The sequence below is a fragment of the Coffea arabica genome, chromosome 7e (genome assembly GCF_036785885.1).
Source record: "Coffea arabica cultivar ET-39 chromosome 7e, Coffea Arabica ET-39 HiFi, whole genome shotgun sequence".
NCBI classification, from domain to species: Eukaryota; Viridiplantae; Streptophyta; class Magnoliopsida; order Gentianales; family Rubiaceae; genus Coffea; species Coffea arabica.
The window spans coordinates 8,883,481-8,909,436 of NC_092323.1; the positions used below are offsets into that span (position 1 = coordinate 8,883,481).

Consider the following 25,956-nt stretch of genomic DNA (forward strand, 5'->3'; position numbering starts at 1 on the left):
GAAACGACTCAGTAATTTATTTAAGGAAAGAAATGACAGGTAATAAAACTAATTGTATGGCCACTTTAAATAAGGACATTGTAAACCTATTGGCACTTTATTTTTTGAGTTAGATTTTTGTGTTTTTGATGCATTTAACCTTGAATCAGAATGGAAAAGCCTGTGAATTGAATCAAATTGAAAATTTTGAAAGAAACAGTCGCTGCAAGTCCCGTTTGGATTGCATTTTCCGTCATTTTTCATGGAAAAATTACTGTAGCGATTTGATGTATGTGAGAAAAAAAGATAATGGGGAAATGTGTTCACGGAAAATGACGAAATTTTTCTACGGAAAATAGCAATCCAAGCAAAGCGCTTTAAAAAGTGTAACGAGGTTAAAAACAGAAATGCAACAAAGGCGGTGGTGATTCTCAAGTAACCACGAGTGCAGCGTTGACCAATTTCAGTAACAGCTAAGAAATGTAAAAGCAGAAAAGTAGTACCATATTACCAGTAGATTTGCTTACGGGGACATGATGGTAGTAGCGTCTGAAAAGTACTACAGTGAGAGTCCCATGTGACTTATGATCTTCTACCCTAAACCAACATTACATAAATTTCGCCTTGGAGAAAAGAATAAACCCACCTTGGTACACTAGATTGTCCTAGTGATTAACGACCACCCCTACAAACCTGGAATCTTAATTAACGCGTAAACAACACTCTCCTCCTCCAAACATGCCATATAATCTACTCTTTACTTGCTTGGAAACACACTGCCAAAAGCTTCTTAGATTTCGTCATTACCATGTTAAAATACTAATGTCCTGTCCTTTTTTTCCTGTTTGTCAGCCTCCTTTTCCAACTTTTGATTTCTATTTTTTTTTTCTTTGGCACTATTGAGCTCAGAATCACGCACCGATGACTTGAATCAACCACTGGCATTTAGGCTGTAGGCCACCATCAAGCTTTTAAGATTTGCTCGCACCAATTGCCACATTAAAGTGTGAATTTGCTTCAAAAAATTCAGATGAATATGTAGTGCACCCGTTTAATTTGGTGGTGGTTCAAACTTCTCTAGGTTATTTCTGGAAGTCCTTAGGTTCACCCTTTCCCCTAGTTAGGATAGATTAGCATATACTACAATTATCGTCTCGATAAAAAAAAAAAAAAAAAGACAGCTGTGGAGTTACAACTGTGAAACAGAAACATCTATAAATATTCACATAAGACAGCATTATTCTAAATTGCTGATACTCAGTCTGAAAGTTCAGTGCAGACAGTGGTGTTGTCCAAACTAGAAAAATGGGTACTTTAGCTGCTGACCCTTTTTCCCACTGAGACCAACACCACCTTGACCACACACAGTCACACACTATCCGCTCTCTCTGAACTTCTTGGCCTTGGAATTCTCAATTCTTTCGCTGTACATTTAAATTTCCCTCCACCCTGAAAAATATATGCGCTGATTTAAGTACAGAAGCCAAGTGAAAGATTCGATCTTGGAGGTTCAATGATGGAGACGAACAAATTCGCCAAGTGGGTTTTGGTGCTTTGCATGGTGGTGGTTCTAGGTGCTGAGTTTGTCCAGTCCAGTGTGAGTTATGACAGGAAAGCCATCGTCATCAATGGGCAAAGAAGAATTCTTATCTCTGGTTCTATACATTATCCCAGAAGCACTCCTGAGGTACTTAATTTTATAAACTTTGTGTTTCTTGAAATTTTTTTGTTAACGGATGCTGATTTTGGCTGTTGTAACGTTTGTAGATGTGGGAGGATCTGATAAACAAAGCTAAAGATGGAGGCTTGGATGTAATTGAAACTTACGTCTTTTGGAATGTTCACGAGCCTTCCCCTGGCAATGTAGGCTGTTTTCTCAGTCTGTCTTCTATTGTTTGCTCAATTTTGCTGTGCTTTTTTAACGTGTAGTGTCATGTATAATTTTCAGTATAACTTTGAAGGTAGATACGATTTGGTGAGGTTCATAAAGACCATCCAGAAAGCAGGGCTTTATGCTCATCTTCGCATTGGCCCATACGTTTGTGCAGAATGGAATTTCGGGTACCGTTTTCAAAATTTTCTCTGATCTCTATTTAAATCCATAGACATACAAGCATTCACATAATTTTTTTGCATCTAAAGGGGTTTTTAGCACTACAATCTCAACACATTCATTCTACTTTGCATGCAGAGGATTTCCAGTTTGGCTGAAGTATGTCCCAGGCATTAGCTTCAGAACAGATAATGAGCCTTTCAAGGTCTAATTCAATAGCATTTCCGTTTAATTTCCCTGCTTTTCCGCATTTTCCCCCTTTTCATATAAGTAGTTGGAGTCCCAGTTTACACCTACACTTAACAGAATCACTTATAACCGATCTGCTTGTGTTGCTACTAAACACAAATTTATGGAGTAGTTGTATTAACGAAGTATGAGTTTGCTGTTTTTCATGTAAACCTAGTTAAGTTCATGGTTTTGACAGATGTACATGCAACGGTTTACCGAGAAAATTGTCAGACTGATGAAGAGTGAAAATCTGTTTGAGAGCCAGGGTGGCCCTATCATACTCTCTCAGGTAATCCTTATAAGGTCTCCAGCTTTGCAATTTTTTTTTTTGGGGATTTATACGCTTACCATGTCTGACCTTTATGTTTGGGTATATTATTTATCTATAGTTAATGGTCTTGCTGGTAATACTAATTTTAGTGAATTTCTTATTTTTGCAGATTGAGAATGAATATGGCCCCCAAGTTAAAGTACTTGGTGCTCCTGCTCATCAGTATATGACTTGGGCTGCAAATATGGCTGTGGGACTAAATACAGGGGTCCCCTGGGTCATGTGCAAGGAAGAAGATGCCCCAGATCCAGTGGTAAGTCATTATCCTCAGCAAAGCCAATTGTAGTGACAGTCAACTGTTTATGTACTGGCTTTTCTAGCATTAGAGCTTGCTTTTATTTATTCGCATGAATGTCATCATTTATGATACTTAGTGAAGGACGCATGCATTTCAATTGTAGTACAGTAGCTGGGTAGTAAAACATTCTGGTACAACTTAATCATGTGTTAAGTTACATGCCACATAGCAGTTTAAAGATCTAACTCTATATGCTAGCATATCTGCAGCTGGAAGAGGAAATTTAGACGAAATTCATATTAATTACTGAACCCTTGTTTTGGTATGCTCAGCCTGAAGAACTTAAATAATTCTCCTCCATGCTGACAGATAAACACGTGCAATGGTTTCTATTGTGATTCTTTCACTCCCAACAAACCATACAAACCAACAATTTGGACTGAGGCTTGGAGCGGGTGGTATGTAGCATCATTTTCCTTCTGATTCCAATGAACAAAAATTTAGCCCCCATTGACTTGTCTTTTAAATGATACACAAGGTTTACAGAGTTTGGAGGACCAGTTCACCAGAGGCCTGTTCAAGATTTGGCATTTGCAGTAGCCCGTTTCATACAAAAGGGTGGATCATTTCTCAATTATTACATGGTTGGTCACGTTATTAACTCATTAGAGGCTGTGACAAAATCTCCTTTGTCGTATCTTTTAGTGGCAAGACATCGAAACTCTTAATAATAAAGTTTTTGTTTCAATGTGGTACAGTACCATGGAGGTACTAATTTTGGAAGGTCTGCTGGAGGCCCATTCATCGCGACAAGCTATGATTATGATGCTCCACTTGATGAATATGGTGAGCATGAGAAATATTAACTTCTATGTCCTTGCTACTGTTTTCGTAAATTTTCTAGTCCTATGCATCAGAAAATTCAACTTCTCAGTGTCATTGTTAATAATGTTATTGGGGTTAAGGGTGCTCCATTTGATGCGCCTCCTGACTGCTGCTTTAATTCTTAAATAACCCTAGTCTGTTTCCCAGGGTAACACTATCTATGAGTGAAAAATAGTCAACATTGTTTTAAGAGTGGAAACGGGTGATGTAAATGATATGAGCCACTAGGTATTAGCATGCAGTAGACAATAAGCAACTTGACCACAGAGCTGTGGCTTTGATATCCTATTTATGAATGTTCTTCATATGTAGCAACATACAAGTTTGAGTGCGAGATTTTCAGCTGAATCATTGGCTTTTCAACTTGACAGGGTTGATCAGGCAACCAAAATATGGTCATCTGAAAGAGCTTCATAGGGCTATCAAGCTATCTGAACGAGCTTTAGTTTCAGCAGATCCTACTGTTACCTCTTTGGGAAACCTTCAACAGGTACTTAAACTCTGCTACTCTCCACTCATGTCATTTGCTTCAGGCAGTTCTGCATTTTGGAATGATTTTTGCTGAAAACTCGTTTTTCCAGGCTCATGTATTCTCTTCAGAAGCAGGAGATTGTGCAGCTTTTCTTGCAAACTACGACACGAACTCTGCGGCAAGAGTGATGTTCAATAACATGCACTACTCTTTGCCCCCTTGGTCCATCAGCATCCTCCCTGATTGCAGAAATGTGGTTTTCAATACGGCCAAAGTATGGAGAATAACCAATTTTGATCTTTCATCATATGCTGTAAAATATGCTTACTGATCTTAGATCATGCATAAGTTTGGTGTCCTTTTATTCTTCATAAAACATAGCCTGCATGGAGATATTAACTCATTTCTGCTTCGCTATTCACAGGTTGGAGTGCAAACATCCCACATGGAAATGCAACCTAGCAATAGTGAGATGTTCTCATGGGAAACATTTAACGAGGACTTGACATCATCGGATGACAGCTTAACGTTTACTGCTCCTGGACTTCTGGAGCAGATAAATGTTACTAGAGACACTACTGATTATCTTTGGTACATTACTAGGTAAGTTAATTCTTGACACCTGAACTAGCTTTACAGGTATTCAAGATATTATTGATATGCTGCTCTTACTTTTCTATCACAAGTTTATGCAATATCAGTTTTTGCTGGTCCCTCTTCAAATTGCTTTTTCACAAATAATTTCTTTGGGTAAGCAATTAAGCACGTCTGTCTGACTGTCTATGATTCTCTTCCTATATTATTGTACCATGAATCATCACGTGAGCAGTAAGGTAATAAAATACTAGAAACTTAATATCTGCAGTAGTTAAGCATTGACTTTAAAATTCCCAATTAGCCGTGTCCAAAACCTATCAGCTTAATGTCCTTGCTCAAGATTCTTTTGGTTATTTATCAGTTAAGAAAGGAATATATTATTCCACAAAATTGCTTGTCTTGGCAAGAATTGTATCTCCAGGTATCAAGATTCTGTTCTTTGATCATGATGATGCTTATTCTATTTTTCTGCAGTGTCAACATTGGTTCATCTGAGTCCTTCCTGCGTGGGGGAGAGCTCCCAACTCTCATTGTGGAATCAACAGGTCATACTTTGCATGTCTTCATCAATGGGCAACTTTCAGGTACGTAGCATCAGTCAATTGGTTTCCAGAATGTGCTGATGCTAAGTTGTTGCCCTCGTTGAAGCTGACTATGATTGCTCATTTATGCAGGTTCTGCTTTTGGGACTAGGGAGAATAGGCGATTCACATTTAAAGAAAAAGTCAATCTTCATGCTGGAACAAATAAAATTGCACTGCTTAGTGTGGCTGTTGGACTGCCAGTAAGTTATTTTTGCCACCTTTATCATTTTGACTGCTTGGATTTCAGGTGTTTCATGCCCCAGGAAGCAGAAACAGAAGCATTTGCTTAAAGACTGTTTCCTGTGGTAAATAGTTGCTTGATAAGTATCTGATTTAAGCTGTAAATTTCCTGCCCATGTCTTTGTATCAATCGCTGAAGGCTGAAGTTTATGAAGTAATGGACTATGAATCCGATAAAAGTATAAGGACGAATCATTCATCTATAAGTTCTGGGGTGGGATTACAAGCTTCAGACTTTGCCTTTTAAAGTTGCATTTTGCATATATCTGGAGAGTTAGAAATTATCTGTATACTATTCCACAACCAGAAAGAAAATGTAATGAGTTGAGCTCTTATTGAATTGTGAAATTTTACTTGACGTGGGCCTGGTATGTCTTGGCTTCTATATTGCATAGCTTGTTGACCAATTCCTTTTTAGTACATAGAGGTGTCTTTAAAGTCCTTACATCAACTTAAATGGAAGATATATTTTACCTTAAACAAGATCCGCTGATTCTTAGACATGCATGGGTGATGCTACTTTATTGTGATCAATTAAACCACCTATTGCCTCCAAGTAAGGGCACATGCCTAAGATAATATGGACTTCAGGATTCCAGTAACCTACGACTAAAATGCTGCTTCTTGTTATGTCACTTAGCACAAACCAGTAAGTGGATGGTTAGAGCAATGTGATTGAATTGAATGTGTAGAGCTACTGATCGCCTAAAGGGAGCTTATTTTAATCACTGAATCCAATATTATGGGAAGAAGGCTGCATAGGTCCCTGCAATGTGGCCTACAATGAAAAAATGATGTCAAACTAAATATTGCTTTCAATAGGAATATGGTATCATCTCTCAATTGCAGTATCTCTTTGTTCTTGTAGAATGTGGGAGGACATTTTGAGACATGGAACACTGGGATACTGGGTCCTGTGGCATTGCATGGGCTTGATCAAGGAAAATGGGACTTGTCTTGGGCGAAATGGACCTATCAGGTTGTGCATTTCACATCTCTGCTTCGTAACAGCTCCTTTTAGTTGAGGAAACTTCATCTCATGGATTTGTCGTTAACAGGTGGGGCTTAAAGGAGAATCTATGAATCTTGTTTCTCCAACCGGAATTTCCTCTGTAGAGTGGATGCAGGGTTCATTAATTGCACAAAAGCAGCAACCATTAACTTGGCATAAGGTACGTATGATGCCGATTCACAGAACAAGTTTAAGCACCCATGAAAGCAGAACATATAAACTAAATCATTTCTTTGCACCATTGCAGGCTTATTTTAATGCACCTGACGGTGATGAGCCATTGGCTTTGGACATGAGCAGTATGGGCAAAGGCCAAGTGTGGATTAATGGCCAGAGTCTTGGAAGATATTGGACTGCATATGCCACCGGTAATTGTAACGAATGCAGTTACACTGGCACTTTCCGTCCTCCAAAGTGTCAACTTGGCTGCGGTCAACCAACTCAGCGATGGTAATTATATCTCCAGTATCACATGCAAGAAGTGGATGCATAGCTTTCATGATATTTGAAAGGTAAATCTACCACTACTTTGTTAACCAGTGAAGAGGTGTTTTCCAGGTATCATGTGCCTAGGTCTTGGCTGAAACCAACGCAGAATCTAGTGGTGCTTTTTGAAGAGCTTGGCGGAGATCCCACAAGAATTTCTCTTGTGAAGCGAACGGTGAGCTCTGTTTGTGCAGATATCACAGAATATCACCCCACCATTAAGAATTGGCACATTGAGAGTTATGGAAGATCAGAAGAATTTCACAAACCCAAAGTTCACCTACATTGTGCGCCTGGCCAATCTATTTCCTCAATCAAGTTTGCGAGCTTTGGGACTGCTATGGGAACTTGTGGAAGCTTCCAGCAGGGAACTTGCCATGCTCCTACATCATATACCACAATGGAGAGGGTACTTCTGATTTTTATTTTTATTTTTTTTTCATTTTTTCACTACAAAAGCTTGTACCCATTGATTAATTGCATGGCTCCTATTTCTTGCTTGATATTTGCAGAGGTGCCTAGGGCGACAAAGATGCTCTGTGACCATTTCGAATAGCAACTTTGGGCAGGATCCATGCCCCAAGGTGTTGAAGCGGTTGTCAGTCGAAGCAATCTGTTCTCCCATGGGTTCTACACTTACTTATCACAATTAATGAGGTGCATAGCAAAAATAGGATCAAATATGCACCTATAACTTAACATGCATGCTACACAGCAAGAGGAAAAGAGAGTGAGAAAGTAGTAGGAGAATAAGTAGTCATACACAGTGTGTTAATAGTTAGATTGATTTATTTTTCTGCATTGAGGGTGAGATTTCCCATGCATCAATTGTGAAAAGTTGGTAGTTGGTTGTGGAGCATCCCTTAAGGTAGTCAATTCTAGGTAGGCAAGTTCATAGTTTCCAGGAACTCCGAAGAGAGTTTCCCACGGATTTCAGCCCTGATCTCTTTCCCTTTTAGCCGGAAATGGAACCAGGAAGCTGGTTTCTTTTTTATCTGTGTCGTGCCATTTCCCGAGTGCAATTGTTAAGCTTGTTCGTGACGGTGGGGAATGTTTAACCCCAACACAGGTTCATGTTAGGAAGGGATCCTAGTATGGACTTTAATGTTCTCTTTCCAATTGTTCCCCTGTTCCAACTCTTCAAGACCGTCGGATATTGCTATTGTGTCTTTACAATCTCGGGTTTTATAATAAGCCTCTCTCAATATTAGATTAGAAGTAAAGCAATTCTGGATGAATTATGGATCATGGCATATCTGACATATCTGCACAACAAACCAAGTTCGGAAAAATAAAAGGAAACTTAATTCTGATAGCATAACAGGCCAAAATAAGAGTAACAACAAGGCTTCTTGTTTATAAGATATATATAAAACCATTTTTTTGAGATAATATATAACTTGCAAAATATAAACCCAAAGCCCATTGTCTAATTTAGAGGATGACGCATATCTAGCAGCACATCCAAGGCTAATGCCTCTCTAAGAGAAGGAACAGCACGTTAGGCAGTAGCAGTAGCAGTAGCAGCACTCAAGTGCTTAGCAATACCCTGCTGCAGCAGATCTTTATTTGCTCCAACAACCTTATCCACAATTTTCCCTTCCTTCAGAAACATGAAAGTCGGCATTGCCTCCACAGCCCAATCTTGAGCAACAGACTACGACAGGAAAATATAGAATTGATACTCATTAATCCAGAGACTTGAACCAAAAGTACTTTTGTAGGAACTACAGACCTAATAACACATCTATGAATTGTGCAAGAATAAGGTTCAAAACATAATGGTGAAATGTTTTTCTTATACCTTCAACTCATCCACATCCACCTTTATGAAGGTGACAGTGGGCAGCTTCCTTGCCAATTCAGCCAAGAATGGAGCAATGAAGCGACAAGGTCCACACCATGATGCGGTAAAATCAACGACTATCTGCATTCAGAGCACTCACTATATGTCAAGGAAACTGGAATTGCAGGGACTGAAGAAACTTTTCCAATATGCAGATTGGCATGCGATGTTGTCCCATTACACAAAGTTCCATGTTTTTTTTTCAATTCTCAAATGAAAATTCAATATTTACTCCCGAGTTATTTTATGAGGTAGACAACAAATAGACTCTGTGGTTTCCCTTCATCCGTGTACTGACCTCGAAACAACAATTTTGCATGATTAAACAACCTCTAAATAAGAAACTAGTCAAATTTCATGAGCCCTCGGCTCTTTTTGGTTGAACAATTGAAAAAACAAAAAAAACAAAAAGGGATCTTAGCATTACCAAATCAAAATCAGCATGAAATTCCAGTCCAATCGTTCAGGCCTCATAAACTATGAATATAATTAATCATCAATTATGGCTTAAAAGCACGAGACACAGACTGAACCAGCCCTGAAATATGATCGCTGTTATACATAAGCTATATCACAGCATAATAACAATTTGTACCAAGAAAAAAAAAAGGGCATAACAACAACAACAACCAGCCATCGACAATTACCGAGACGAAGGGAACAAAATTTATTAAAACATACCTTAGTACCTTTTCAGATTAAATGTTAGATATATCGGAGTCAATCTAAACCCTGCATGCAAAATCTGATCCGCTATTCAAGTGAAACCACAAAGTAATCAAAATTGCAAAAGAGGACCAGTAATTCTAAACCAAATTAGAGACAAAAGACAAAACTCAGAAAAAAAATAAATCACAAAAAATTACAGAGCATAAAATCGAAATCAAGCCATGTAGAATCATTGATCATTTCTTAGCCGAGAACAAAAATCTGCCAAAAACAAAAGAAAATTTCAACTTGACTCCAGGAAAAAAAAAGAAAAAGAAAACATAAAAAAATACCAGCTTTTTGGAGTCGTTCCCCTTCTGGAGCTGCTCGGTCCAGGCTTCAACAGTGTGGCAGCTAATCACTTGTCCTTCTTCCGCCATAGTTCTCTTTCTACAAGATAATTTGGTTTGTGTTTTTCTGCAAAATAATAAACTCCTCTCTCGCTCGCTCTTGTAACTCTGTTTATGCTTATCGAACAAGAAAAGCTACGCGGTTAAATAGGGAGTTAGGAGTGGACGGAGATTGTGCCATTGTGGGCAAATTACGTATTTACCAGAAATTTCCAAAACGGTAGATTTCGATGATTCTGATCTGGCGCCAGCTATATTTAAGGATGATGTGTCATTGTATGACGAGGAGGATCTTTCCATGGCAAGACCCTCTTAATTAATTAATTTTTTTTTTATTGACACCATGTACACTTACTTTTATTCCTTCTCTAACATATATTAGGGGTTTGATCCAGCAGGCGCTCTTATAATTAATCAAAGCACGGACGAAAATACGTACAACTTTTTAAGGAAAAAACACTTCCCAAATAAGGCCTTACTTACACAGGATTTGCCATGTTGAAGGATTGATTTTGGTTAAGTGAAACCTTGGATGTTGATTTTTTTTTCTTTTAAATGTGAAGTTAAATCAAGAAAGTTTTTTTTTTTTAAAGGCGAGTTTAAATCAAGAAATTAATAAATGTACGAGTGTACATTTTAAATGGTAAATTAGTACAATTAGATTCACCATAAATCTTTCTTAATTTGATGTTGCCAAGAAATTTGGTTGTTGTTATTATATAAAGTTTTTTCTAGTTATTAAGTGTAGATCGAACTTATTGGACATCATTAAAATATACTTCAAGTATTTAATTTTTTTAAAAAAATCAAATTTGTTAGAAAAATTATATAAATGTAAGAAAATGTAATAATTATTAATATATACATACACATACACATAGTAGGTTGGACATAAAATATGTGTATCAATGAATGCTCCGCAGAAGAACTAATTTACGAAACGAACATACAAACAACAGAATTGAACCCGCTATTAAATCTTTAAAATTACCGAGCAATCTCTGGATTGTAACGTCTTTGTGCATTGTCATTATCAAAAAAAAAAAAAAGTCCTCGTGCAGTGTCGGTCTAAAAAAGAATGGTCTTTGTGCATTGTTCCTATGGAGTATTTACGAACCATTAGTTAAATTTGGAACAACGTCGAAAGTTGAGGAACATGTTATGGGTTTACAACTAATACCAAGAGATGCTTCCAAGCTTTGGTAAAGATTCTCTATCACCAACAAGAGCTAAACAAAAAAGGGCAAAAGAAGAAAAGAAGAGATGCTTCTGAGCTTTTGCGGACATGTCCAAGTTTTTCATATTAGCTTCTTGGTCCTGTTCTTCTTTCAGTGCGTACCTTAATGTTATTGGGCAGACATTAACAACTTCATTGTTATTATTATTATTATACAACAAGGAAATGGTAAGACATTCCAACTAGTCAACTTAGCAGAAGGATTTCATCTTGCAAAAATGGTTGACTCGACGAGAAGCGAACAAAATCTCCATTTAGAAGCTTTTTCGTGGTCTCATGGCCCATTCAATTCCAACCCGAACGCTTGGCATTTCCAGTTAGGGCCAGAGAATAATAGTGGGCTGTCCTGTCAACCACGACGCTAACATCTCCATGCGGACGAAGGAATAAAGCCGGAATTGTGGAAGGGGAGCGTGGCTGTTCAGGTCAGGGCCATCTCATCGGGCATTTAGTGACGAATTTCGAGCTTTTACTGATTGAAATTTACCCAATGGTGATCCTTCGTACAAAGGGCATAGGCAAATACAAGACCGAAATCTTTCCACGGGTTGCTCCATGCATAATCATGCTATAGCAATAATTATATGTCATCAGCACTGACTGGCAACCCTTCGAAAAAGTAAAAATACAAATTGTGCTATACTTTTCTTTGCAGAACTTTGAGAGAAATGAAGGGGATATTCACTTTTTTTTTTTTTTTTTTGGGGTCATTTTGTCCGGCGTTTGTCTCTTGCACTGCTTTTGCAGTGAAGGAAACTGCAGAAGCAGATACCATGCACTAATGCTCATTGGCTTCTGATTGACACGCGCTCTACGTCTAGTCCTTGAGAAGTGGGGGAAAAAGGGAAGAGAAAAGAAAAGAAAAAAAGCAATCCTCAACGTCAATGGGCTCATAAAGAATATTGGAACATGCTCGAAAATTAGCAAAAGCTAGAATGGTTTGGAGAAACTCGAGGTTCAAGTAAAAAGACAGATTCTAAAAATTTACACAGTAAAGAAGCCCCTTCTTCTAAGGTTTAAGAATTGCCAAGATTTGTATACTAAGCTGAAGAAAAAAGAAGATTAAAGGAGTAATAGGATGTGCCTTCTAAGATCAGAAGCCACCTTGTCTACCATGTCCAAATCTCTGTACCAATGTGGTTTGCTTCTACCTACTCATACAGAATATCTGCCATAAAAACACCAGGTGTCAATCCATAATACAGACCCCGCCTTTCTTGAGGAGGACTTGACTGACCAGTATAATAGACTCGCTTACCATGAGTACAAATATCTGATAGTCTTGTATTCTTGCACCAGAACAGCAATGTCAAAACAGATGTGCTAATACTAAAACAACTATATCTGATCTAAACAAAGAATTGTGTTAAGAAGTTAATTCAACCATCATGTTAGCCAATAAATCCACTAACATCAAAACAGCAAATCTTACATCGGTTAAATGAAAGAAGATCATACAGGGGGCTAATAGCACAAATACCAAGGATATTACAAAGAATAAGAATAATAATGAAAGAAAAAACTACACGTAAATTAACTTCTTGAAGCAATAAGTGCCAACAACAAACCAAACTATGAGAAGAATAACAAAGACTGCCAAATAAGCGAGAAAAGTTGCTCCTCCAAAGATGATTCCAAGACCCAAAACTATGAGAAATGGTAGATAGGACTTCAGAATAGATGATTTATTCACCCATCTTCCATTTAAGAACATAAAAATAGCCAGATTTACCACATTCCACCCACCAGCCCGAAACTTGAGTCTGTTTAAACAATTTGCTACGAACGAGTGGCAATTGCAAGTTAAAATGTTGTAAGATTGGTGCTGATATTCTTGGGTACCCTTCTGCAAGGTTTCGTCCCATGTGAACGCACCTCTTCCAGGCTCATCATGTTGATATCCATCTTCGTTGCTATATGCAGCAGAGTACTGGGTATAACCACACTGGCAACCATGATTTTGTACAAAACAAAGTTAGAAGATGTTCAATAACAACCAAAAGTTAGCAACGCTCCATCACGTTGCTGAATCACTACTTGGAAAGCTGTATTAAATATTCAGAAACTGCACATGGGATTATACAGCTTAGGGCCCTTTAGCACTGTCATTCTCTTAAAAGGTACGATAGACAGTGTCATCATGAGGTGCTCCCACAAGAGATGTATCAGAAGTGGTTCTTGCCATTTCGCGAGAGACAAAAGCATACAGAACACTGTTTATTGCGATTAGTACATTTCAGTCCTGAAACTAATACTGAGGTATACCTGGTCTTTGCCTATTTGGAAATAGCATGTGGGTGCCCCAAATGCAAAGTTATCCACGCAAACATAGTTTGGCCCTGCAAAGTCCAAGATAACTCCATCTTCTCTACAAATCCCTAGGTGGCCAACGAAGGGGATAAACCATGACAGCAAGGGAAGAGGTGTCCAAACTATGCAGCATGGAAATCTTGCTCTTTTTGGATCAACTTCCATGCTGTGGGATGCATTTTCTTCAATCATAAGTGTGTGCTGAGGGTGTGTATTTGGTTCCATCACCGGAGCTGAAAAATGAAAGAAAACATGCTCCCAAAATTAAGATTTAAACCAAACCAAAATAATCGAGCTATCATACAAAACCATTTTTGGTGCGGATAAACCGTTTGCATGTTCAACAGCCATATCCATCAACCATGCAACAGTCAGGCACAAATAACACCATGGCCTAATTGTTAACAAGGCAGCAGCTTGTTGTCGTTCATCAAGTGTGTACAAAAAGCATGTAGAACAACTATATCCATATTTCAAAGGCTCGAAAGATCGTTTCATGTAATTTCGTTTGAAAAGAACAGATTTTTTTGAAGGAGAGCACAGAAAAAGATAATCAATTAATAAATCATGATGAACATCTATCCACCAATATAATACCAGAAATTTTATGCAATATCTCCATCAAATTCGTTGTTTTCCTCTGAAACTAAGTTAAAACAGACAAAATCTTTCAACCACACTAAGTTGCAGTTAAAGCAAAGTTCAGCGCAACCTATTGAATTTTCAGATGCAATAGCCAACTCTAAACTTATTATCTTCCTTCTGTTCAGTAAGCTTGTTGTTCAAATCAGAAATTTTCAATCATTACTAAGCATCCTCTGCTATGCTGCCCAAGAGCGCAATAAAAAATAATAAAAAATAAATAAAAATCCCAGAGCATTCAGCGCCAAATTCAAAGCTAACACTGTTTAGTATTTCGTAAAGCTAGCAGCATTTTTAATTATGAGGAAAAAGAAATTAAAATGAAGTAACCGCACCCAAACATTTTAGTTTTGCATATCTCGACCTAACTTAAATCAATCATGTTGATTCATCAAACAAGCATCCAGCACTCAAATGTATGCTGAAACCCTGAGGAAATATCGCTAGAATACAAACCCTAAAAACTTTTTTCTTTCCCAATTTTCAAATATATAAACAATGATCCAAAAGAACAGAAGAAAAAGAAATCTTTTTTACTAAAAAAAAAAAAGACACAAAAGTATAGATAATGGCAGATGGACGATTACCTTTGACTAATTAGCGATGAAGAGCGGTCAAAGTTGCTTCAGCCTGTGGAAATGGTGTTGAATCGCTAAAAGTTGCTGAAGTTTTACATAGGATTTTCCTGTACAAGCCGAGACGAGGCACGTTGCTTTTCTTTTTTTGTGAATAATATGTCGCAGCTTGTAAACCATGCACTCGAGTTTGACAGGCATTTTACTTGCCAACCGTCTTGCGCGCTGATGGCTTAGCCAATCTTCGCTGTAAAATCAATAAAGTAGAATGAAAAATTGCCCACTTCTTTTCTGATGCCTCAATTTCGAAACTGTGCAATTTGATCCCAAATAAGATTCGAAGTGGATTACTTCTCCTCTAACTTGTGGAATGGAGGGGAAAAAATCAAGAAGAAAATACTCCTTTCATCTCATTGAAGTGTCATATTTTCATTTTTCATCCGTTCCAAAATTAGTGTAAGTATTTATTACCGATTAGGTAAAAAATATATCATTAGTGTTTCAATTTTAACCCTTATATCTTGTTGTACAAAATGAATCATTTCTCATTTGACTTGTGAAATGAAGGATATGACATAATGTGTTATTCTTCGAGGGGGCAAGTGGGTAATACTAAAATGTTATAAGCGTTAAAAAAGTTTTAACAAAAACAAAATTTAAACTTTCATTAAATATAAGTTTTGTTACTTTTAATAATATCATCTAAAATAATTGTTGTATTACTTATTGCGATGTGGTATATGTAAAGAAAAAAGATGATTAAAAATATAAAATGTTGTTATAATACAAATATAAATACTTTTCAAATAGTAACATATCCAAACACACACAATATCTTCTTTACACTTTATTTAATAATCACTAAATAGATTTCAATTTGCTTTTTTTTTAGTTGAGTTTAGACATATTTGATTGGGCTTTTTATATACTAAATCAAATTCAAGCTAAGGTTTTTTTTTTTATTAAACAATAAGATAATATGATCAAAATAAAGTTGTGCTAAAGATAGTGTACATATTAAGAGATAAAGGAAATTTCTTTCTCATCTAAATTTCAACAAAGAAAATATCTTGAAATTCCAAAATGCCTTCTGAATTCAAGATGAACTAAAAGTAGACAACTTTATTAAATTGTCTCTACTCATTAAAGACATAATTTAAAGTGATTTTTTTCTCCAATATGCTCAATTAGAGTGCTATGATTAGTCTTTCATCTCTAGTTATAATTATATTGCTACTCTTTTTTTTTTTTTGTTGATAAAACAGCAACTTGTATTTATAATGATTATTATAATTGTATTCCTACTCATTTCACTCGAAATACATTCTCCCTCTTATGCCACTTATGAAGTTTGGGAGCAAATAGTTTTTGTAAGTGGCTATGCACCGGTAATCGATATGCACAAAATTGAATATTAGACTCGAAAAGGGTACCTTTGCAATTCCGATTAATTTGACAAGTTACCGACCTTTGCCCTTCTCCGGCTGTTCAGAGCTTGTTCCGTATATTAACCCTCAAAAAATCCTGCGATTTTCAGCAATTCGGTTTTTCTTCTCTCCGGAAATAACCAGACATTTCTTCTTTCTTCTCAAACCAATGCCACGTAAAGGTCAAGATAAAGAGAAAGCTCCCATCGACGTTGTTGAAATCGACAGCAGCGACGATGAAGCCACCATTGTTGTAGATGCGGGAGGCCACAGAAACCTGAATAACAGCAACAATAACATCTACAAACCAATAAACGACGCGCAGCTGCAACTTAGAGCGCCTAAACTTGAAAATCCCGTAGTACTTGCTCCACCGGACTCCAATTATCAGCCACTCGACACTCGGAGCTTCTGGAAAGCAGGGGCCTACGAGATTGGGCCTTCAAAGTACTCTTATATACAAGGTCAATTTGCTCACCGTCAATTTCCCTTCTTTTTTTTTTTGGGAAGTTAAAAAAATGATTTTCTTGATAGGTGATTTGGAACATGCCCGTGTGCATCCTAAGTTTTTGCATTCAAACGCGACGTCGCATAAATGGGCGTTTGGAGGTACATTTATCTGTTATAGTTATTCAGTTGAAGGGAAGCAGTATTACAGATTATGCAATCGAACTACAGGATTAGTTCCGTTCACGGTTTACATACTTACAAAAAATATCTTTTCTTATAGCCATGGAAAATATGACAAGAAATGCTCCACTATAGTTGAATTTGAACTATCTGATGGGTAGAATAGCTCGTATGTGGAATGTTGCAGAAGATAAACTACTTCTGCGACTGTGCTTCCATTTCTTCGGTCAATTATATGCTTTGATTTCTAATTTTTTGTAACTTACTTGTACGTGCTTGCAGCAATTGCTGAGCTTCTCGACAATGCAGTTGATGAGGTAATTACGTTTTCTGCTCTGTACTATGTCTATAATTTACATCCAAAGGAGTGAAATCGATGGCTTAACATTTTTTAGTTGGCAATGTGGTAAAGGTTGGAAGTTGACTTCAGATGCAGTCGGCATTCTTTGTTTGGATGTGTCTGGAAGCTAATTTTGTGAATGGATTTGTTAATGACTTTCTACTTTGACCATTGCTCGTGTTCCTGTGGACGGTCGCAGATTTTCAATAGTGTAGCCAAACATTATGACGCAAGTCTGATGCTTGGTCTAAATATGTTCACATAACAGGTGCCAGGTTTTGTTAGTCTGGCAATTGCAACCAGTTTAAAAGATCTCTTGATGCTGTCCTATTTAAATAGTGGTAAGAGATGCAATGCACAGACTTGGGGAAACGGTGGCATTAGAGCTAATGATTGACAATCTCTTGCATGGCATAGAAATGAGTCTCAAAAAGATGGGTTGTTGGTTGGAATAGGCTTTCCGATTTCTATCCTAGTAGTTTATGGATCACGTGGGTCAGCTCTAGAGACGAATTTTTGAGTGCTTGTTTGTTGGGAAAGAGTCTATTCTTTCTTCCTCGAGAATCTAACTAAACTTAATCTTGCTTTCATTTCCTTTTCATATGCGATACATAATAGGAGAGAAAAACAAGGATGAACTTAATTGTTCAATTTTTGATCCAGCTAGAGGTACTTTTGAAGTTGTTGGGATATCAATTTTGTTTGAATTGATGAGCGTGAAATTTGTTTGGTCCTGCATGTCAGATAGAAAATGGTGCAACTTTTGTGAAGGTTGACAGAATTTACAACAAGAAGGATAACTCTCCCGCATTACTTTTTCAAGGTGTTCTTCCATTGCTTGTCTTCCCCTCTGGTATAGTTCATTGTGCTTTGGTATGGGATTCCAGACCACAGTTTAAGAAGCTTCAATATTTCTTGTATGCAGATGATGGAGGTGGAATGAATCCAGAAAGCATTCGGAAATGCATGAGCTTGGGTTACTCTTCAAAGACATCAAACACTACAATAGGACAATGTAATTACTGGCATATTTTGTTTTAGTTTCACGAGTTGCCTTATGTTATATTTTCTCCTTGTAGAGTTCCTTTATGAAGTCTGTGCCATAATGTGCCTTCTTGGACCTACTAATGAACACATCCAGGAGCTTGTGATGAAATCATCCAATGACTTAAGGAAGAAATTTTAAAACCAGAAAGAAATAAATCTTAACTGAAGAATTAGGTGAATGAGGATCTAATCAATGATCTTTTTGGCTTCTCTAGCAAATTATCTTATCCAGTATCAGACTACTTTCAATGTTGTGCTGCCAAATATCCTGTCCTTCGAGTAATAAGGTTGAGAGATATGTAATTAGTGAGTTTGTGCAAATAGTACACCAGATTTATTTATCCAGTGGGCAGCAACTAAATTTCTATGAATTTGTCTTGTCAGGAAATTCTCTGCACTAATATTTTGAAATTTGCTTTTGATTTAACTGTGTGATAGCAATTGATTCTCCTGCAGTATTCTGTTGGTGGCCCTTAAGAACTTGAGCTACGTGCTTGGCTATTTTGATGCTAAATAATAAAAATTCTTGGCCACCAAAAAAACATTAATAGTAATTTGCTCAGCTGATGACATCTATATCCTCATTTAAGGGTGGTATACTTGGTTGCAGATGGTAATGGTTTTAAGACAAGTACCATGCGTTTGGGAGCTGATGTTATTGTCTTTAGTCGTGCATCTCAGTCAGGGTATGATTTGCTATCTTATCTTGCATCTCTGGTATTTTTAGTAGGGCTGGAAAAGAGTGAGTTTAAAGCCTTTTGACCTCAATAACTAAAGGAAGATACAAGTAAGATGAGGTGATGATATTCTAATAAGTTTCCATACCTTAAGCTGGCTGCATTGTTTGTAGTGATGATCAATTGGAAACACAGATTTTCTAAGGGGGCTATTTTGTTGAATTCTTATGAACACTCGTTTTTGTCTTTGTTCTTGTCCTTTTTAACCAAACTCTGTGGGGCTAGTTGTCGTTTCTTACTTTATTCTGCAATGACTGATACTTCATACAAAATTAAGTCTGGTAGATATTTGTGTAGGCCCAGAAACATTACACGTTACTAGGTTCAAATTTAAAGTTCATCATTTTAAAACTAATTAGTGCTATAGTTTGTTCATATAATTGCTGTACTTTAGTTCTGTTTTGTGTAAAGCTATTACTGGTGTACTTGAGCAGCATGGATTTTTCAGTTAATACCTCTTGAAAGTGCCAATCAGCGTGAACATTATTTTCCTTGTTAAAGGTAACTATTTCCCTATGTCCTTTGGTGTAAATTCTTGTTGCTTTCTACCAGCCGAGCGACACAAAGCATTGGTCTTCTATCTTATACGTTTCTTCGGAGAACTGGCCATGATGATGTGGTCGTTCCAATGGTAGGAAAACAATTCCTTGTGTCACATGCATTCTTTTTGATGCTCAAATTTATGTGAATATCCCCCTCCCCCTTCTCTCAAATGTCATTTGTTCAATGTTTTTGCAGATTGATTTTGACATCTCGGACCATTGGGCTGAACCTATTATTTATAGCTCTCACAATGATTGGTCAGCCAACCTAAAAACCATCCTTGATTGGTCTCCCTTTTCATCGAAGGATGATCTGATGCTACAGGTTACTTGATTCTGTGAATTAATATTTCCAGCTTAAAAAACATCGAAAATGAATCTGCAATTTGTAAGAAACTAACAATTGCAGGTTGAGTTTTATGTACCTGATGAAATTTAAATGAAAACTCAATTATCGCTGTTTAAGAGTTTTCAATTGGTTTTTTTTTTAAAATTTTTTTTGTGTCTTTTAATGGTAGCTAAGCATGAAAAACTGAAAAGCATCTGACACTGCAGAATATACTGGTACAAAATTAGGCTGGTAAATTAAACTTCACCGGTTTGCATGACAGCGCACTTTTGCAGTTCGAATGTTGATTGTTCTATTGAGATAGCCATGTCCATTTATCACAAACCTCTTCTTGCTAGTAACTGCATTAGTCGTCATTACTCCAACTGTAGGTTTTCAAAAAAAAATTTGTTTTTAGTAAAGTTGTCTCCCCTTTCATCAGATTTCTTACAAATCAAAATTGAAACCTATCGCTGTTTTCAATTTTGTATCGCCAGTAGTGTCTTATGGTATTAACTGCAAAAATAGTTTGTTTAATGTGATATGATGCTTCAGAAAGTTGGTTTAGTTTTAAAACTTTAGTAAAGGAACTCCTTGTGATTATCATGAACCTTAATGGAGATTACTGTAATTTATCTGTCAAAGTTATGTTTCTCTTGTTAGAGTCACTTGGATAAGCTTCTACTAAGTTAGCTGATCAAAAATGATCCTCAAAGTCACATTTGCCAAACTGCAATTCTATTGCTCCTATTACCAGCAATGTTGGGCAGGCCTTATTCTTGTTATATGCTGATCAACTCTGAAATAAGTGCCAATGGCCTATTTTGTGTTTATATATGTATTGCATATTCATGTTTGCTGAGATTTGCTGCTTCTGTTTTCAGTTTGAGGATATTGGATCACATGGGACGAAGATTATTATATACAATCTTTGGCTGAATGATGAAGGCATTTATGAATTAAATTTTGATGAGGACGATGAGGTCTCTCTCTCTCTCTCTCTCTCCCTCCCTCCCCGCATTACTTGAGCTGAAAGTTGATGATTCGTGGTGTTCTTGAAGTGTCAAATGTGATGGATCAGAGAACTAAAAGAGAAAAGAATTCAAGTTTCCCTTTCATTGGCGAGTGAAGCACAAGCCCCAAAGGAACTATTAGTGTCTCTGTTTGGCTCCCAACTTTGTAGGCTCTGATCTAGATTACAATGATTTTCTCATAAAACGAATTTTGGCCATGTTGACATTTTTGTATACTATATATTTGTGCTTCAAATCAAGAAAAAGAAAAGAATTGCTGTTTTGAGTTCCAGTCAAGGTTGAACGATCTGATTTATACTGATGGGAAGAGACATTGCATATTGCATTTATATTGAAGCAACCCCGGCCTGACAAAACAATATACTGTTCAACATACATTTACTTGTAATATGCCAAACAGTTACTGGCTATTATTTGATGCAAAACAAATACTGGCTGGGTTCAGAGTCTTATGTTGTCGTCTCTCCAGTGAAGGCTGTTAGTTTGAAGGAATATGCCTTTAGATTTTTTCAGAAATGTCATTTCTACATGTGTAGGATATAAGGCTGAGAGATGAAGCAAATCGGGGAAGTTTGCTCAAACCAACTAAGCAAGTAATTGAGCTGCAGTCCCATATTTCCTATCGCATCCGGTACTCATTAAGGGTGATTATCAGTTTGTTGTGTTTAGATTATTTGTTTACCACTAACATTTGTTAGAATACATCCAATGACAATGACATTTTTGTCTCAGGCATATGCATCCATACTGTACCTTAGGAAGTTTATGAAGTTCAAAATATTATTACGGGGAAAGGCTGTTGAACAGTTTGATATTGCGGCTGACTTGAAGCATCCAGAAACAATTTTTTATAGGCCACAACTTGCTGGGGCAACGAAAGAGGTAATGTGTAAATGGAAACTTATTTGTTTGCTGGACTGTACTATGGTAATAAATTAATGATCAAAATTGTTATCCTATGAAAGAGGCAATGTGTAAATGGAAACTTATTTGTCTGATAGACTGCACTATGGTAATTGATTAATGATCAAAACTGTTATCCTATGTAATTAAAATATGTGTTTTGATTAATTTAGTGGTATCATCTGACTGACACGTTTTGCAAGCAAATAGGTGCAATTTTTTGAAGTGCCCCATTAAAAGCTGAGGTTTTAGATGGTTGATTAAAACTGGAAGTCTCCGTTCTAATTCAGAAGAATGTTGATGTCATAAAAATGGATTTTTCTTGAATTTTTTCTTGAAATATTTAACTGGCACTATCATGTATATGTTATTCATAATATATATACCAGACTTGTTGGAAATCACCATTGGTTTTCCTTTTTAGTCAAATTTCATATGTTTTCAGATTTAGGCACAGCGAATAAAGGGAAAGCTTATTGTAGTGCATTAAATTAATCACCTACGACCAGATGCTATGGGTATCAAGCCCTATCATGTGGGAAACGGTCCAAATCTCCTTTTATAAAATTTATATATTTGATAATCTACAGCAATGATGTCTTTGCATAATGGTGGTGATATCTCTTTATTATGCGAAGTAAGATGTAGTCAGTTATTTGTAATTGGCATGGCCTGGAGAGTGGAGCAGTTATTGCAGGCGATTACTGATTCGCTTGTATTTGGCAAGACAAAGCTTCAAACACCAACTGCCCATTATGTACTTGCACTTATCTGGGTATCTTTTCATATGACATGCTCTTTGGAAGACACACTCATCTCTTGTGGCATTCCTAGTTGCTTTTTCCTTATCGATTAAAATCATAAATTTGGGGTTCTTTAACTATTCTCTAATTTGAAGCAGGCTAACACTTTCAAATTGTTTGTTCAAGTTAACCCTTTAGCTGTCAAATGTTGCATGCTTTTGTTTGAACCATGCATGTTAAAATCTGAAAAAATAAATTAATCAGATTGGTTTCTTTGGCATTGAAATGAATAAATTTGCTTTTAAGTTCATTATGCTTTGTACTTTTCTCTGTTTTGAATTTAGGTCTCTGTGTCAACAATCCTTGGCTTCAATAAAGAAGCGCCTTCAATTGCAGTCAGTGGATTCAATGTGTACCACAAAAATCGCCTCATTAGGGTATGCTTTCTCATTTATAGGGCAGTTGTAAAATGTTACCATCGCTTACTACAAGTTTGTCCTATTTTTGTTATTTCTTCTGAACTGATGCTAAAGATCATTCCGATTGAGTTAGTTTTGTCATGTTGGGAACTATTGAACATCAACATCTGATTGCATTTGAGAAATCATGCGTATCTGGAATTGTTGTTTGGATATTCTATGTATCTTACATTGTTCATTATCCAATGTGCTGTCCCTTACTCCCCCAAACTTGGCCAGGAAGGGTAATGTAGTCATAGTTGTTTTCTTGATCAGTGTGGTGTGCCTTTTGCTCTATGTACAATTTTGTGGTATGGCAAATTGTTGATTGAATTGTTTTGTCATTTTAGCCTTTCTGGAAAGTTACTGCAGATGGATCATCCAGAGGAAATGGTGTTGTGGGTATGCCTAAAATCTAAAAGCACTGTTTTTTAACACTTCTGTTTAGATTGCTGACATGAATTTGTTGATTATTACATTTCTTCAGGAGTTCTTGAAGCAAATTTCATTGAACCAGCACATGACAAGCAGGACTTTGAGAGATCATCTCTGTTTTTGAAGTTGGAGATGAGGCTTAAACAAATGATATTTGACTATTGGTACTTTTCATCTTGTTCCCAGCAAATTCTCATAGTCATCTCTATTTAATATAGATAGCTTGACTACCCTCACTTTTTGACCCCTATGAATTCATAAGTCCTGCTCATTTATGTATGTTGTCAATGATGCCGCTCCAACCCTGCTATTTTCCTCATTTGAAGTGCTTATTTTCTAGTGGTGGTTATGCAGTTTTTTTTCCTGATGAAAATTTGTCAAGTGACAGCTGGAGTAAATCATGATCTCTAGATTTTTATTTTTATTTTTTTTTTGAAATGCAGGAAAGGTCACTGTCACTTGATTGGATACCAACCTGAACGTAGCCGGCTGCATAATGTGGAAAGCAAATCTGCGGTGTCTTCTCGAAGTGAGGTGGCTGGAATGCAAAAGCATATGCAAACTGGTAAAAGTATGCATGAACAGCCACTGGTCATTGACCTTTCAAATGTAAGTGATACATGATCTCCTTCTTGTTTATTTGGTTAGTTTACATACTTAATGTGTGTGGATTATATCAAGACTAGTGGTAAATTCTGATGTTTTGCAGCTTTGTGTTGCTATTAATAATTAGCGTGCTTATCATTGTACAAACACAATAGGTGTCTACCGAAAGTTTTTACATTGCAGCATGGACCTGATTGTTCATCTGATATAATGGCTTTTGATGCAGGAATCTTTTGAAGAGGAAAGAAGTACGGAACCTCCATCCAAGGTAGCATCAATCGATCAACTTTGTGAAGAGAACATCCAGTTGTTTATGAGGTAAATATCAGGGCATACTTGTTATATTGTCGTTGTGTCGTGCTTGCCCAACAGTTTGTGCGGCAATAATTGGTCCTCAAACTGGCTATAACTTGGTTTTCTGGAATCTAAAAGCAAACTTTTACTGATAAGTCCTTGTTATCTAAGTGGAAAAGGAGTAAATTTGCATGATGGAGCTGCTGGACAATGCCAAAGTGATCAAGATAGCTGATATAAATAAAAAATAAATTAAATTAACTGAAAACATGCTTTGCTTATAATTCTTGTTTGAAACTTTGGCTGTTCTATGTTGGATATTCAAAAGATGGGGCTGGACATGTTAAATCAGGACTGAAAGCACACAGGTTCAATGCTTGCATTTATCTGTTATGCTGAGAATGCCCAGGGCTGTTTAACTACTTTAGGAATGTTATTTTGTCCAGGAAAGCTTCTATACACTTCCAAAACTTGTAATTTAGGAAAAAACGTCAGGTAAGATGGTGGATGGGGACCAATCATTGTCAGAGAGTTAAACGACCCTTGCTGCTGCAGAACACACACATGAATGCGGAAAAACTTGAGATTTTTCTTATTCAGTTAATAACTCTTTGATTATTCCTGATGTAAATAAGTGGGGGATACCCCTTAGCTTACACAAAACTGGAAAAGGTGAACATGTAATTTAACTACTAAAAGGGAGCATTTGTCCACTAAAATGATGGGAAGCAGTTGTTGCTGGGGCTCTGGTTTTGCTAATTGAATTCTGGTGACCAGCACAAACCACCAATTTTGAACTGTGTTTGGGAATACAGTTCTGACCTTCCACTTACTCCTCACTCATGGAACACTGCATTGATACATTTTCTGCATGTTCGATGTCTACCTCTGGAACTTTCTTTGATCCCTTTTATTTAAGATCTCTGATCCTTAATGAGGGTTCAAGTTGTTACACCATTCCTTTGAAGTTGTTCCATCTGGAATGCACTTTGACATATGAACTGGTCCTCTTTCATCCGACCAGTGGCTTGAACCTCTTGGATGAAATATCCTAACTTGAGAGCACTCGAATTATTGCAGGTGCGAGGAATACGGGCAAAAGGAAAATGAGTTAAAACGTACAGTAAGTAACATAATGTTTATTGTGCTCTTTCTATTTGGATTTTCCGTGATGTCTTTCAGTGTTCACCATTGCTCGCTATCTCTGCAACAGATTGAGGAACTAGAGAAGGAGTTGGCAGAGACCAGAATGAAGTGCACTAAGCTCTCTTTGCACTTGGAAACTCAGAGAAGGCAGAAACTTGTCGAGCAACAGATGGACTGTACTTGATGCAATACTTTTTAGTAGCGGTTCGAGCTTTTGGCATAACGGAGGGAAAATGACATGGGGTCGAAAATGTATTTGGATGGGGTGGAATCCTCCTGCTATTGCCCTTCCTCTTTTCGGTTTCTTTGTCTGCCAGTGTCCATTATTAACAACGAAAAGGAGAAACCCCATTAGTATTGGTTTATAGCTAATTAGTATTGAAACTTTTGTTTACGCATGAAGGCAGAATTATTCTAATGGTTGTAAATTCGATCGACCAGAACGGACCTCTGATGTATCCTCTTGCGGAGTTCCTCCTACATTTGTAATTTTCTTTTTCTCCCCTCTTG

The 25,956-nt window shown here is 37.0% G+C and overlaps 4 protein-coding genes across 4 annotated transcripts; 2 read left to right on the top strand and 2 right to left on the bottom strand.

Moving 5' to 3' along the window:
- Positions 1–1,223: 1,223 nt before the first annotated feature.
- On the top strand, positions 1,224–7,834 carry LOC140010981 (beta-galactosidase 3-like). The gene is made up of 19 exons (XM_072058712.1): positions 1,224–1,666; positions 1,747–1,842; positions 1,928–2,040; positions 2,171–2,237; positions 2,460–2,552; positions 2,704–2,847; positions 3,202–3,290; positions 3,371–3,476; positions 3,591–3,678; positions 4,089–4,207; positions 4,299–4,463; positions 4,614–4,792; positions 5,261–5,370; positions 5,461–5,570; positions 6,479–6,589; positions 6,669–6,782; positions 6,870–7,072; positions 7,181–7,517; positions 7,621–7,834. The coding sequence occupies exons 1-19, from the start codon at positions 1,493–1,495 to the stop codon at positions 7,759–7,761; spliced, it is 2,559 nt and encodes an 852-aa protein (XP_071914813.1). The 5' UTR covers positions 1,224–1,492; the 3' UTR covers positions 7,762–7,834.
- Positions 7,835–8,390: 556 nt separating this feature from the next.
- LOC140010982 (thioredoxin H-type-like) lies at positions 8,391–10,221 on the bottom strand. The gene is made up of 3 exons (XM_072058713.1): positions 9,956–10,221; positions 8,913–9,035; positions 8,391–8,765 (listed from the first exon to the last, which is right to left on the bottom strand). Exons 1-3 carry the CDS (start codon positions 10,040–10,042, stop codon positions 8,610–8,612), a joined length of 366 nt encoding a protein of 121 aa, XP_071914814.1. The 5' UTR covers positions 10,043–10,221; the 3' UTR covers positions 8,391–8,609.
- Positions 10,222–12,610: 2,389 nt separating this feature from the next.
- Positions 12,611–15,046, bottom strand: LOC113698068 (protein RTE1-HOMOLOG). Its single transcript, XM_027217738.2, has 3 exons — positions 14,789–15,046; positions 13,515–13,792; positions 12,611–13,194 (listed from the first exon to the last, which is right to left on the bottom strand). The coding sequence occupies exons 2-3, from the start codon at positions 13,782–13,784 to the stop codon at positions 12,772–12,774; spliced, it is 693 nt and encodes a 230-aa protein (XP_027073539.2). The 5' UTR covers positions 13,785–13,792; positions 14,789–15,046; the 3' UTR covers positions 12,611–12,771.
- A 1,129-nt stretch (positions 15,047–16,175) lies between these two features.
- LOC140011026 (protein MICRORCHIDIA 2-like) lies at positions 16,176–25,949 on the top strand. Its single transcript, XM_072058852.1, has 18 exons — positions 16,176–16,667; positions 16,738–16,812; positions 17,116–17,150; positions 17,918–17,996; positions 18,099–18,188; positions 18,831–18,906; positions 19,510–19,588; positions 19,696–19,824; positions 20,712–20,810; positions 21,398–21,505; positions 21,594–21,743; positions 22,852–22,944; positions 23,316–23,367; positions 23,453–23,564; positions 23,844–24,009; positions 24,233–24,324; positions 25,381–25,423; positions 25,514–25,949. Exons 1-18 carry the CDS (start codon positions 16,373–16,375, stop codon positions 25,628–25,630), a joined length of 1,890 nt encoding a protein of 629 aa, XP_071914953.1. The 5' UTR covers positions 16,176–16,372; the 3' UTR covers positions 25,631–25,949.
- Positions 25,950–25,956: the final 7 nt, after the last annotated feature.

Bases quoted from the DNA above. Each gene is read 5' to 3' on its own strand.
- LOC140010981 (XM_072058712.1), top strand. From the start codon at position 1,493: ATGATGGAGACGAACAAATTCGCCAAGTGGGTTTTGGTGCTTTGCATG. The intron at 1,843-1,927 runs GTAGGCTGTTTT...TATAATTTTCAG, and splicing joins ACGAGCCTTCCCCTGGCAAT to TATAACTTTGAAGGTAGATA. The intron at 2,238-2,459 runs GTCTAATTCAAT...TGGTTTTGACAG, and splicing joins CAGATAATGAGCCTTTCAAG to ATGTACATGCAACGGTTTAC.
- LOC140010982 (XM_072058713.1), bottom strand. From the start codon at position 10,042: ATGGCGGAAGAAGGACAAGTGATTAGCTGCCACACTGTTGAAGCCTGG. The intron at 9,036-9,955 runs GTATTTTTTTAT...CTCTGAATGCAG, and splicing joins GGAACGACTCCAAAAAGCTG to ATAGTCGTTGATTTTACCGC. The intron at 8,766-8,912 runs GTATAAGAAAAA...TTCCTGTCGTAG, and splicing joins TGGATGTGGATGAGTTGAAG to TCTGTTGCTCAAGATTGGGC.
- LOC113698068 (XM_027217738.2), bottom strand. From the start codon at position 13,784: ATGGAACCAAATACACACCCTCAGCACACACTTATGATTGAAGAAAAT. The intron at 13,195-13,514 runs GTATACCTCAGT...CATGGTTGCCAG, and splicing joins TCCAAATAGGCAAAGACCAG to TGTGGTTATACCCAGTACTC.
- LOC140011026 (XM_072058852.1), top strand. From the start codon at position 16,373: ATGCCACGTAAAGGTCAAGATAAAGAGAAAGCTCCCATCGACGTTGTT. The intron at 18,189-18,830 runs GTAATTACTGGC...ACTTGGTTGCAG, and splicing joins AAACACTACAATAGGACAAT to ATGGTAATGGTTTTAAGACA. The intron at 25,424-25,513 runs GTAAGTAACATA...TCTCTGCAACAG, and splicing joins AAAATGAGTTAAAACGTACA to ATTGAGGAACTAGAGAAGGA.